The sequence below is a fragment of the Tenrec ecaudatus genome, chromosome 10 (genome assembly GCF_050624435.1).
Source record: "Tenrec ecaudatus isolate mTenEca1 chromosome 10, mTenEca1.hap1, whole genome shotgun sequence".
Taxonomy (NCBI): Eukaryota; Metazoa; Chordata; class Mammalia; order Afrosoricida; family Tenrecidae; genus Tenrec; species Tenrec ecaudatus.
The window spans coordinates 35,774,468-35,788,633 of NC_134539.1; the positions used below are offsets into that span (position 1 = coordinate 35,774,468).

At 43.4% G+C, this 14,166-nt stretch overlaps 1 protein-coding gene across 2 annotated transcripts in view; it reads left to right on the plus strand.

Moving 5' to 3' along the window:
• The first annotated feature begins 153 nt into the window (after positions 1–153).
• The window catches only part of NCBP1 (nuclear cap binding protein subunit 1), a 44,026-nt gene continuing 30,013 nt past the window's right edge, over positions 154–14,166 (plus strand). Inside the window, exon 1 of one of the 2 annotated variants that reach the window (XM_075560192.1) lies at positions 154–488. In XM_075560192.1, the coding sequence (XP_075416307.1) occupies positions 455–488 (34 nt within the window). In that variant the 5' untranslated portion in view covers positions 154–454. The remainder of the gene's footprint in view (positions 489–14,166) is intronic. The other variant, XM_075560193.1, reaches the window with a different exon arrangement.

The window sequence follows — 14,166 nt, forward strand, 5'->3', positions numbered from 1 at the left end:
CCATTGAGAGGACCGGAGGACCGGCGCCGAGGCGGAAAGAGCGTCACTCCGAGTCCACTCGTCGCCTCCGAACGTGACCGGCCGCCCGCGGCTTCTGATTGGCTAAAGCGGTGCGCCTTCTGGGAGGCCCCGGAAGGACATTGAGTGATAGGCGGGAAGAGGGGGCTGCCCGGAAGCGAGGGAAGGCCGCGGAAGGCGGTGACCCGTGGACCAAACGCTCACAGCCGGGTTGGTTTCCCGACACCATTTCTCCGGGATCCGAGGCCGCCGAGCTGCTCCCCGCCCCCTCAGGCTGACCTTCCTCCTAGCGCTTCCGGGAACCGGAGCGAGCAAGTGCGCCTGCGCGCCAGTAGCTCCGCGCGCCTTGCCTCTGTCCTCGCGCCGCCGGCCGCCGGACGGTTCCTGCCGCGCCTCCTGCCCGGCGCCTCGGCTCTGAAGTGCACCGGCGTGCGGCATGTCGCGGCGGCGGCACCGAGACGAGAATAACGGTGAGTGCCCCGAGCGTGGCCGCCAAGCCGCGCCTAGATGCGACTCTTAAGTCTGAGTTCCTTTGGCCTGCGGGTCTCGAGGGAAGGGACTCCCGGGAAGCCCGTCTCCCCCGCGAGTGTTAGTGGCGCCACGGAGGGCGGCGGAGTGGGGTGGGGGTGTGGCCGGGAGGATTCGGGAAAGCGAGTGCTTCACACCCGCGCTAGCACTGTAGTCGTCGGCATTTCGTGGGAAAATGAGGCTTGGTGAGCCTCCCTACCCCCAGGGCTCTAGAACTCTGCAGAATCTGACCCTGGACTCTATGTGTCTTGGAGAACGATGCCCGCAGTTCCCAGAGTCTTATTTGACCCTCAAAGCTGCATCTGGAAGAACAAAGTAGTGACCGGAAGGTCTGCAGATGGCAGCCAGCTCTCTTCACTGCACAGTTTGCCGGTGGATTTGCCGCCTTGAGCTGTAGGGGCGTGATTTTGTCTCTTCACCTTAGAGGTCACTTACCGATAAGCAGGTGCCTACTATTTATCACGTTAGGTTTTAAACTGGTGCCAGAAGGATTTCCATCCATTCCATCTTCTCAGCTGGAAAACTAGCTGAGAGCTCGTGGCACATTCTTCCATTTGGGGGTCCCAGCCTCGCTTGGGTGGTTGTGCAATCATGTTGAGTAAGGGGGTAAGGTGGGGGTGTGTGACCTTTGCCTCACTGCCACCGAGTGGATTCCAACTCATAACCCTATAGGGCAGTAGAACTGTCCCTGTGGGTTTCTGAGACTCAAAATCTTTCTCCCATGGAGCTGCTGGTGGTTTCGGACTGCTGATTTTGCACTTAGCCAACGCAATGCTTAACCCACTGGCCCTTAAAAATACTAAGTTAAAAAAGAGAGACCAAACAATTAAATGATGTTTGCATGACACATAAGCATTACCAAGAAATCATTCAAGAAATCCATAGCAACAGACCAAAAAGTGACCTGGGAGGTAAGCTTCTGTTAATATTTTAGTCCATCCTTGGTTGAAGGACTTTGAGAGGCTAGATTTTGGGATTTGGAGGGTGTAGATTACTAGCTAGACCCACCATTTACTTTGTGAGCTTGTTCAGGTTATGTAACCTTTCTTCACATTGGTCTATAAAATCAGGAAGGCACTTTTTAAAAAATGTGTGTGTGTGTGTGTGTGTGTGTGTGTGTGAGGGTTAGTACATAACAGCAGATGCCTCCAGTTTTGTTTGTTTTTAAATTCTGTGAATGTATAAGTGGCGATAAAACTGGCATGCCCACAATGTAAGGAGAAAAAAATTACAGAACAAAAATTTTAATGGAGTCTATTTTGTCCTTGAATATGACTCGTTGCTATTGAGTCATTTCTGGCTCATAGTGACCCTATAGGACAGAGCAGAACTGTTCATGTGGGTTTCTGAAACTGTAAATCTGTCTGGGAGTAGAAAGCCTCATCTTTCTCCCAAATTGCAGCAGGTGGTGTCAAACTGCTGACCCTGTGGATAGCAGCACAAGGATTAACCACTACCAGCACACCACGAGAGCTCCTTGGATGTAGTGGGGCACAATTACAGGCATTTAGTTTGAGTTGTTCAACACTGAGTTTCTACTAAGGCAAGGCTTGAGAGAACGTGTCCTGGTCCAATCTCATCTTAACTCCCAAGGGTACAGAGCACATAGTGTAATTAACAGGGAGCTTTGGCAAGAAGTGTCCAGATGCCTCTAGCACAAGCCCCAAACTCTCCACTATGTACGGACAGGGCACAGGAAGATCAGTTCTGTTTTGAATTTGATGAATCTAAAAATACTGTGTGAAGTCATCACTTAGGGTTTAGAGAACTTGAGTGTTGTGCCTTCATGTTTTCCCCACCATTTATTCTAGGGCATCCTTGAAGGGAAGGGAAATGTACCCACAGGACAACCTGGAAGATTAAGAGTACAGATATGTAATGGGGGGGTGAGGGGGCACACACACCTGTTTTGGTTACTGGGAGACTCGCATACTTTGCCTCTGGGTTGGCTCTTCGAGAAAAATGTTAATAAATAACAAAATATTTGCCATTTTAATTTTAAGTTTGTGACTCAAAGACATTAATTCTTACCTCTGCTTTGTAGCTAAATAACTGTACACTTGTATCTTGTGACCATAACCTCAGTACCGTATGTACTCGTGTATAAGCTGAGCTTTTGAGCACATTTTAATGCAGTTTTTGTGGTAAAATTAGGTGCCTCGGCTGATATTCAAGTCAACTTATACTCGAGTATATATGGTAAATAAGTAAAGACAAAGTGAAATGAAGTAAATTAAGGAATTCATTGAGCAGAGTTAACTGTCCTAGATGATTTAGTTGGAGGGACAATTTATAGTTCCTTTTTGATAGTAGACCAAATTGAGAACTTTTGTAAATTGTTATACAGTATGGAGTGATGATCACTCTGGTTTGCCTTAGCACTGGTAGCCCTGATTTTCCATAATGTCTTCCTAGATTTATCCAGTACATGTTTCACAGTGCCGAGCACGGCTCTCAATTCCAGGGACCTCATCAGTGGACTGTGTGATGATGACCCTCCAGTCTAGTCTGTCTGCTAGTCGGCTGAAGAGTCACGACACAGAAACCAGTGAGAGCCAGTACTCTATAGAACTGGCTTGTGTTTCTGGGTCTCCTGGGTCTTCTGCCTCTGGTCAGATGCTGTCTTTTCACTTTTCTTTGACTTTCTTTTATTGGAAAATATTTGAGTTTTCCTTCTCTGGCAGATTTCCTGCCTTACTCAATTCTGGCTTGTGTGGGTTTTACCATGTTGGCTAGCCTGCTAGCTAGCTTGGACAAGGAAGGCCTTGCTGAGGGTGGCATCTGACCAAAGGCCTTTTTGTAGTATAGAGGAGGATGCCATCTGAATCGGTGGAGAAGAGCAGCAGTCCTGGCAAAAGGATGCGGGAGTATGAGGACCTGAAGGCTAGAGCATGTCTGTGGGAGTTCATCACACCACAGCAGGGAAGCCAATGGGACTGGAGCAGAATGAGGAAAGGGGAGAGTTGACAGTGATCAGATCAGAAAGAATCAGGGCAGATCGTGTGAAGCAGTTGCCATTGAGCTGACTGACTCCTGGTAACCCAATGGGTCAGAGAAGAGGGTTTGAAATGGCTAATTTTTCACATTAGATTGCAAAACCTTTTGAAGTGTCTCTAGGTGAACTCAAACCACCCACCTTTTGGCTAGCAGCCTAGTGAGTTAACCTTTTACACTACCCAGGGACTCCTTGGATGATGTAAGAGAATCTGAAAAAAGTATATCTCTGCTGTTGAGGTAGATGACCTAGGATCTAGAGGACCATTTAGAAAACTAGTTCATCCAGGAGCCTTGGTACCTTTGATAGGGCTTCCAAGACTATAAATCTGTACCAGAACAGATGGGCATGAACTGCCAGCCTCTTGGTTAGCAGTCCAATACTTGATGGAGCCACCAGAGCTCCTTAAAAGGAAGTCATAAGTGGACAGGGACAGTTGTTCTTGGGCCCCCTACCCGACTGGACAAAATGCTGTCTGGACCTGCACTATCACCATTATTGATTTCAAATCAAAGTGTCTGATCCCCATAGGGCAGGAGTGCTTAATACGTCGATCACGATTTACTAGTCGATTGCAAACGTAATGGGGTAGATCGCATGGCATTAAAAAAATAGGCGTAAGCCTATTATCAATCCCATCACTTAATTGCTAACAGCGTAGCCAATCAGATGCAATCTTAGGTGACAAACACATTCGCAAACAATTGTGCTAAGTGCAGCAAAACGGATAAGTTATCACCAGTTTTTAGACCTTCAGTTTTATTCTCTTAAACGTAACACAGGGTATTAAAATGAGTGGGGGAACTGAACCAAGTAAGAAGACAAAAACGTATCACTTTCATATGGAATGGGAGATTTTGACACTACAAGCAGACATTCAGCTGAAGTCCTGAGGGAAAGTCCCCAAACCTGAGAACATGCGCTCCCTCCTTGACTGCATGATTCAGATCTACTTATTGCTGTGAGTCAGCCTTTCCCACATCAAGATCATTCAGTCCCAGCACCGTTGCACCATGACTGATGGTCATTTGGAAGTGTGCTTGAGGCTGCCTGTCAGCAGCTACTGTCTGAACCATGCATCTCTGGCTCGTCCTATTCAGTGCAAGTCATCAGAGTAAATTCAGGTAATGACAAAAATATATCTAGTTAATTGTGTTGTGTTGTGCAGTATGGACTCGTGGTTATGCAAGGTATATAAACATACATTGTACATATAAAGAATTCTCAATGCATTTATGAATAAATGTAGTAAATAAGATCATGTGTTTTGCATTTTTGTAGTTGGTAGGCCATTTTGACTTGATCATTTCACAAATAGCTCGCGTGCTGGAAAAGTGTGAGCACCCCCGCCCTAGGGCTTTAATAGGCTAAATTTTAGAAGTAGGTGGCCAAGCCTTTCTTAGCCCTCTTTAGTCTGAAAGGGCCACTGAAGCCTGAGCAGCATCATAGACTCATGCAGGCCTGTTGTTTTATCCTTAGCATCATTTCTTAGACTCCCCAAGAATGTGTATGACGCTTTTTTATCGATAACATTATTTGAAAGATAGAAATGCAGAGATTAGTTATTCTGAAAGCTTATCTTTGGTTTCAGAAGTGATGTTTAACTTTTAAACACTGTTCATCTTTTAAATTTGTGGGATCAGAGTATTTTTTACACCAAATTTTTGCTTAGTATTATGTTCTACTTTATGACTATAAAACTTCTTTAAGTACATCTGATACTAATATAGGATATAAAATGTAGTACATTGTATCTGTAAATTGAGTGCCCTTACAGGGAAAAAATTATTGGGTATATTTATATCTGCTTGGATCGTTTTTTTTAATGGTAGCATATTATTTTAACTTACACTGTAAATTTGGTATAATTATTTTTTTTGTACTCAAACCGAAAACTTAAATAGAACCCAAGGGGAAATACGCTTGGTCCTAAGTTCCTAATTGGACACTTTTGACCTAGTTTCGGTACAGTCCTTGGTGATCAGTCCATGTGCTATGGACTACTGGGACTTTAGGCTCTTCTCTCAAGGCGCACAGCATCCTTCACAGGCCACACCAGAAGGGCTCAATGTGGAAATCCCACTAACTGAACTGGGCCTGACCTCAGACTCACCAGTAGCCCCTTGCACTGAAGGCTGAAACTCCATAGTGTGAGAAGTAGTAGATGACTGCTTGCCCAAGGGCATAGAACTGGTGGAAGCTGGACTTTGGTGGGAATCTCTTGCCTCGAGGGTGCCCAATGAATGGTGGCCCAGAACTACCATGTACTTAGTATTTTAATGCCCTCCTGGCTTCCTTATGACTTGTATTAATCTGGTAGGCATGGCTCTGCCATTGTTTTGAATATTATAAGTTTTGCCTTATCACTAACCCCCATTGTTTGTGTAAACAGTATTCTGTATGAGTCAACTGTTGGTTCATAGTTGGTCTATACTTGTATAATTTCCTTTTCTCAACAGTGTTTTAAATTGTAGACCATCGACCATGAAAATGTTCTGAAACTGATTGTGGTGATGACTGTACAACTCTTACTGAGATAACATTAAGTCGTTTTTAAAAAAATCATTTTATTGGGGGCTTGTATAATTCCTATCACAATCCATACAAACATCCATTGTGTCAAGAACATATGTACATTTGTTGCCATCATTCTCAAAACATTTGCCTTCTACTTGAGCCTGTAATATCTGCTGCTCATTTTCCCCTTTCCTCTCCACTGCCCCCACCTCATGAACCCTTCATCATTCATAAATTATTATTTTGTCATATGTTACACTGCCTGATGTCTCCCCCCCACCCCACCTTCTTCTCTGCTGCCCCTCCCCCATGGAGGAGACTATACGTAGATTCTTGTAATCAGTTCCCCCTTTCTACCCCACATTCTCTCCACCCTCCAGGCATCGCCACTCTCACCACTGGTCCTGAAGGAGTCATCTGTCCTGGGTTCCCTGTTTTTCCAGTTGCTATCTGTGCCTTTGTACATCCTCTGGTCTAGCCAGATTTGTAAAGTAGAATTGGGATCATGATAGTGGGAGGGAGGAAGCATTTAAGAACTAGAGGAAAGTTATATGTTTCATCATTGCTACCCTGCACCCTGACTGATTCATCTCACTCCCCACAACCCTTCAGTAAAGGGTGTCCAGTTGGCTACCAATGGGCTTTGAGTCTCCACTCTGCATTCACCCACATTTTCAATGATAGGATTTTTTGTTCCTTGATGCTTGATATCTGATCCCTTCGACAGCTCGTGGTCACACAGGCTGGTGTGTTTCTTCCATGTGGGCTTTGTTGCTTCTGAACTAGATGGCCACTTGTTTATCTTCGAGCCTTTAAGACCCCAGACACTATATCTTTTGATAGCCACACACCATCAGCTTTCTTCACCATATTTGCTTATGCACACATTTGTCTTCATTGATCGTATCATGGAGGTGGGCACCGATAAGATTTTTAGTTCAAACATTGTCTTAAACTAATGACATTATCAATATGTTGTGCTTACACATGGCCTATTAATTACAAGGTCCGCAGACTGAAACCACTAACCAGCTCAGGAGAAGGATGAGGCTTTCTATTCCTGTAAAGATTTGTAGTCTTGGGAAAACCCTCTCCTATAGGGTTGAAGTGGCTCAGCATTGACTCAACTGCCATGGAAATGATGCTTACAGGACTAATTGATCATGTTTTCCACATAAAATTACAATGACCTGTTTAGTCTGGAAGATAAGGTGAAGCAGAGACTTATATAAACTATAAATATATGAATAGATTTGGGACTTGCACTTAAACAAGAGGTTCTTAAATAATGCATTGTCCTTAATGTTTTTAATGGCAGCATTCTTTTAACTTACACTGTAAATATGATATGAATATATGGCATGGCCCTGCTTGATGCTTGATCTCGTGAAGGAATCGCTGAAGATATGGGTGCTGCAGATGGTGCCATGGTGTCTGCGGTCTTAGAGGCTTGTCTTCAAACAAGCAGCCATTTACCTGAGGTGTCAGTTAAATACACATGAAAGAAGCGCACCAGCCTGTGTGATCCAAGGATTGTAAATAATAAAACCCACATCCACAGGCGGAATGGTATCCGAGCCTAAATTGTGAACACGGGGGTCCACACATGAATGAAGCATCTGGAGAATCCCTTCTGATCCTAGCTGAGGGATGTGTACAGTCCTGTTGTCACACAGAGCAGTGTAAAGTGGACTGTGGCAAGCTTAGTTAGGTTAAAATGTAATGTCTTTTCATTTGATCTCCCTTTTGACTCATTTTAAAGTTGTTTCAGTTTTTGTTTAAAAAACAATGAAGAGGAAATAGAAGTGGATTAAGACTCTGGTGAATCCCTTCTGACCATAGACCAGGAATTGCTATCATGCAGAATGCATTGGAGAGTGGACTGTTGGCAGATACAATTAGGTTAACATTTTACACCTTATCATTTGATCTCACTTTTAATCCATTTTAGATTTGCTCTAGTTTTTAATGTCTCCTGCTTTCTTTCAGATTAATGTTTTTATCTGTTTTGTTGTTGTTAGGTTTTTGTTTGCTTCTTAACTGTTTTTCTGTATATTAAATCCAACATAGGTAAATCTATAGGGACAGTCACTGGATTAATCGTTCCTTGGGGGTATGGCAGGGAAAATTGGGAGCTAATAATGATGAGTACAAGAATGAAGAAAATTTTCCAAAACTGAATGTGGTGGTGATTGTACAACTTTTCTTAATGTGGTTGAACTACTGACTTGTATGTGAATTATATGCCAATACATCTTTAAAAAACAAAACTTTAATCCTAAAATAGCATAATGACTCCATATCAAGGACATTCTTGTTGTACATGGTCAAATTAGGTTATTTTAAGACATCAGAGATCAATAAAAAAGTTGCAGCAAAAACAGCCAAGACAGTTAGTAGTACATTGGGATTTACGCGTGATAAATAACTGGAAAACAGTTAAAATGATACATAAATTCAAGATAGACTTTTGGTGGAGAGACTCACAAGCATGAAAATTGTGACAAAATAATTTCGTTTTTATTCTGTCTTAACATTTTACATAAAATTTTTAACTGAAATTATTTAGAAATACATTGTCCAGTACAGCTTAAACAATTAGTACAGATTTCAGTAATGTACTTAGTTGTGTAATTTATGGACAGCTATAGTTTTTATTTTCCTAAAGTTTGTATAACAAGTACACTGGTGGATTTTTCATAATTTATTTTTGTTATTGACGAGAATATACACAGCAAAACAGGCCTCCACCAATTCTGTGTGTATGTGTGCAGTTCCCTCAGTGCGTGTACAGCCCAGTTTGTGCATGGACATTTCAGTGACTGCACGCATTCTTTTTAAATTGTTTTATTGGGAAGGGCTCGTACAACTCTTACCACAGTCCATTCATTCATCCATTGTATGTCAAGCACGTGTATTTGTGCATTTATTGCCATCCTCAAAACATTTTCTTTCTACTTGAGCCTTTGGTATCAGCTCCTCATTTTCCCCCTCCCACCCCACCCTTTATCCCCTCACAAATCCTTGATAATTTATAATTTTTTTCATGTCTTACACTGTCTGAGTGATGTCTTCTTTCACCCACTTTTCTGTTGTTCATCCCCTGGGATGGGGTTGTATGTAGATCATTGTGATCGATTCCCCCTTTCTACCCCACCTTCCCCTGCCCCTCCTGGTATCGCTATGCTCATTATTGGTCCTGATGGGTTTATCTGTCCTGGATTCCCAGTGTTTCCAGCTCTGATCTGTGCCAGTGTACATCCTCTGATCCAGCTGTATTTGTAAGGTAGAATTGGGATCGTGATAGTGGGGGAGGAGGAAGCATTAAAGAACTAGAGTTGTGTGTTTCTTCAGTGCTATACTGCCCCGGACTTGCTCGTCTCCTCCCCATGGTCCTTCTGTAAGGGATGTCCAGTTGAAAGGGGATAACCAGTTGCCTACAGATGGGCTTTGGGTCTCTACTCCTAACTCCCCCTCATTCATAATGATAATGAATTTTTTGTTCTTTGATACCTGATCATATCGACACCTCATGATTACACAGGCTGGTTGCTTCTTCCATGTGGGCTTTGTTGCTTTTCAGCTAGGTGACCGCTTGTTTATCTTCAAGCCTTTAAGACCCCAGATGTTATATCTTTTATATCTTTTGATAGCCAGGCACCATCAGGTTTCTTCACATTTGCTTATGCACCTGCTTTGTCTTCAATGATTCTGTTGGGAAGGTGAGCATCATGAGATGCCAGCTTAATAGAACAGTGTTCTTGCATTGAGGGAGTACTTGAGTAGAGGCCCAATATCCATCTGCTACCTTAAGACTAAACCTATACATATGTGCACATAGATCTATTTTTCCATCATCATACATAAATATATTTACGTATGTACATGCCTGATTGAGACCTCTATAAATGCCCTTTGCCTCCTAGTTCCTCTATTTCCTTTTACTGTCCTCTTGTCCCACTGTCATGGTCAGCCTTCATTTGTGTTTCAGTAATTCCTCTCAGTTAAATTGCCCTTGATGAAGCCCTACCAGGTCTCCTACACCTTCCTCGCCACCGATTTTGTATCACTTGTTGTTCCCTTGTCCCTGGGTTTGCTAACACCCACTTCCTTTCCCCTGCCTCTCCTTCTCCCATGACCCCCCAGAGCCATTGGTCCCATTGTTTTCTCTTTTAGTTTGCTTATCCTGCCTATCTTATCTATATAGACCTGCAGAGATAATAATATGCACCAAAAACAAGACAGAGCTTAACAAAGCAACACAAGAAAACAAAAAGAAAAGCCTATAAATAGTTCAAGGTCTGTTTGTTAACCTTTAGGAGTGTTTTCCAGTCAAGTCTAATGGGGTACCACTCTCTGGCCCCAAAGTCTATTTCTGGTATTCCCTGGGGGCTTCCTTGCTCTGTTTCCCTTGCTGTTCTGTTGCACACCCTTAGTGTTTCATCTCTGTGGTGGGGTCAGAGAGGGCACAGTTCCCACACTATGTCTCCAGTGTTGTCCCCTGTAGCGCTATGGGTCAGTGAAGGATGTCATGTCTCATAGTGGGGCTGGTCCTTTGACCCTCTCTGTGCATTGACTGCTCTGAGTGGGAATATTGTCCTCCAGGATTGGTGGGCCAGGATGTATCCCAGTCTCTCTTCCTCTCCCTTCTTTTGCTCCTGTGTGCTCTGATCAGACATGTCTCTCTCCCTGAGCTGCAGCTTCAGTGCTGTCCAATGAAGTGAATTCTTCTGCCGGGAGGGGGGACTGCACACATTCTGTGCAGCCGTTCTCAGCCTCCTTTTCTCTATTAACATCATCAACTCACTGCCCTCTAGGTTTCCTGTCACTGCTTTCTAGTTGCTGGTGTCAGTTTGATCCTGTCCAGATAGATAGATCTTAAAAGAGCACACTGGTCAGGGCAGGCATTCTTTACGAGTTAGGCTAAAGTATTGATAGAAAGACTGACTTCAAGAGCTATTTTTTGCTGTAAGGTTAAAGCATGTCTCAGGGCCATAGATTTGGGGATTAGTCCGGCCTGTAGTGAGATTTTAATACAAAGGCAGTCCCTGCTTTGGGAGCTGTCATAGACGCGTATTCCTAAAGTGCACAATAAAGCAGTCAACCAATTTGCAAGCTTCTTTGCTGTGCTCCCTCAACGCTGGCCAGGCCCTCCTCAGTTCACCAACCTGTTACTGCCCATGATCTCAGACCAAGCCTGTAGTTGATCTTCACTGCCCTGGTGTCAACTGCTGGATGGGAGGGGAGTGAGGCACATGCTGCCCCGCCTCCTTACATTCTACCCCTCCCCACCCCAGTCCTTTGGTGTGGCTGAAGTGGGGAGAGAAGGCTTGCAGTTGAGCAGTGTGAGCGAAAGCTTCCTCTTTCCCTCTCAGAGAGCCCTTTTCAGACCTCCTCTGGAACCTGAGAAGGTTGTTTCAACAACAGGAGTTGGAGCCACCCTGGCTGGAAACAAGCCAACTGGAGAGTTAATTTAGGGAGGATGTGGGAGGTGGTGAAAGAGTTGGCCAAGTGCTGGGGCCAGAGAACAGTGGGGTGGGGGCTGCTTAGCCCTTTGAGGCTCTTGGCTAGCCAGCTTTTCAACAGCTGTGTTCCCCGCCTCACTGGAGACCTAGTTCTAAAGAGCACTCTGTGCACCCAGTGTCCCGCCATCAGCACTGTTGACTATGTCAGCTAGATTCTTCCTTGTTTGGGGACTCTGCTCTGTGCCGTGAAGAATGTTTAGCAGCGTCCATAGCCTGTGCCCTCTAAATGTCTCTAGAGATGTTCCCACTTGGTGGCGAGGGGAGCCAGACAGGGAAGAAGGGGCTGGTAAAATCACCTTTAGTTGAGAACCATTGCTCTAGATCAGGAGTCATGAAACTCTTGAGATGGAAGTGCCAATCCTGGCCCTCACAACCATTTAAAAATTATTCAGGAGCCATAAATCCAGTTTTATAAACAAATGAAATTGCCATGATCTGAATGATATCCTTTAAATGTTTCCCGTTTTACTTCAGAACCACACGTTCACACTGAAAGAGCGGCATGTAGCTCTCGAGCTGCAGTTGGCCAACCCCTGCTCTAGAAGAAGGCAGTTTACAAGTCCAGGCTGCCAGCTTATATAGAGATTGCATCAAATAAGCTTTTTTTTAAATTCTTGAGTCCTGGAAATAAAAGATCTTTAAAGTAGGCTCTTCGGGTGCTGGAGCCTGTGACTTGCCACTATGTCTCTAACCTTCCAGGGATGCATCTGAGCTGTCAGGCTGCATACATTTCACTTTTGGTGTCAATATTCTTTCACATTTGTATGTAGTGGGTATCAAATCAGAGTCTAATGTAGATTGAGGCCTGGGAGTGTCAAAGCAGTGGTTTTACCCTGTGGCCCTCTCTGGAAAACAGATGGACTTTGCTCACTTAATTGAGTTATGTAGGATGTGAAGATCAGTGTAGCTGTCGGAGACACTGTAGCGCACCCAAGCATAAGATAGCCAAGGGCTCTTTAATGGGTGTCCCCATACATTTCAAGCTGTACATGTCAGAATGCAAGTCAGTGATGATGAATGAGTTCCATCAGTATCGTTTAATCTGAAGATTGAAGTTGCTATTAACTTGTTCCTCGCTCAGAATGTAGTGGAGTTGGTTCCGACTCACAGCCACCCTATAGGAAAGGGTAGAAATTTCCTTGTGGGTTTCTGAGACTCTAACTCTTCACGGGCAGTGGGGGGCGGCGGCAGCAGTTAGAAAGCTTTACGTGTCTACAGAGAACTAGTGGTTTTGAACCACTAACCTTGTGGCTAGCAGCCAAGTGCATAACCCACTATGCCATTGGGACTCCTTAACTTGCTCCTGGGTAACTTTATATCCAACTGCAGATACTCATTGTTAATACAGATTCCCAGAACAGTTAGAGATGATTACTTCCTTGCCTGCATGCTATTCTAATAACTTAATTGGTAGAAGTGTAAAATTGAATTATATGGAAAGACTAGCCAACATTGTATAACTATAGCATTGTGTTCCAAGCTTAACACTGTTGTGATTTCATAAGGCTCATTTCACAACATGGCTTAGGGTGGGTACATTATGGTTTTAAACAAAATGGTAGAGACCATCAACAGTGAGAATCTGAAGTCTTAGCTGGTTCAATACAGACTGTAATGATTTGTGGCATAGCTTCAGTCCGCTTGAATTCTTTTTTTTTTTAATGTTTTATTAGGGGCTCATACAACTCTTATCACAGTCCATACATATACATACATCAATTGTATAAAGCACATCTGTACATTCTTTGCCCTTATCATTTTCTTTTCTTTCTTTTTTTCCCTTTTCTTTTTTTACATTTTATTAGGGACTCATACAACTCTTACCACAATCCATACATATACATAAATCAATTGTATAAAGCACATCCATACATTCCCCGCCCCAATCATTCTCAAAGCATTTGCTCTCCACTTATTAAAACATTTAATGAACATCTTTTATTTGAAAGGCACTATGATATGTGTGAATGAAGAATGAATAATAGTCTAGAGGGCAGTCCATATTAATTGTCAGTCATCACAAAATATTCAAGAGTTAAAGCAAGAGTAAAGGGAGGACATTGTGGAGGGGTTCACAGAGAACCAGAAAGATTCAGAGATGAGACACTCACTGCCACTTTTTTGAATTTTTAAACAAAAGGCACAATTAGGTATTTCTTATTCAATGCACTGAATTGGTTCCAACTCATAGTGACCATATGACCCTCAGAATAAAACACTGCTTGGTCCTGCAGCATGCTGACAATTGTTGCTATGATTCCATTCGTTGTAGCGCCCACTGTGTTCATACATCTCATTGAGGATGTTCTCCTTTTTGATGATCCTCTACTTTAACAAGCATGTAATATAGACAAAGTATGTTAACCAAAGTGTTATTGTTTCCCTTCTATAAAGCATTCTGCATGCATTCTCCCAAGACAAATTTGTTTGTTCTTCTAGTAGTTCAGGTACATTCAATACTGTTAGCCAACATTGTTGTATAATTCAAATGCATCAGTTTTTCCTCACTCTTCCTTATTTAAATAAAGCTAACAGGTAAACCTGAAATTTTGAAGAAATTTGGATAGCATTGGATAAACTTAG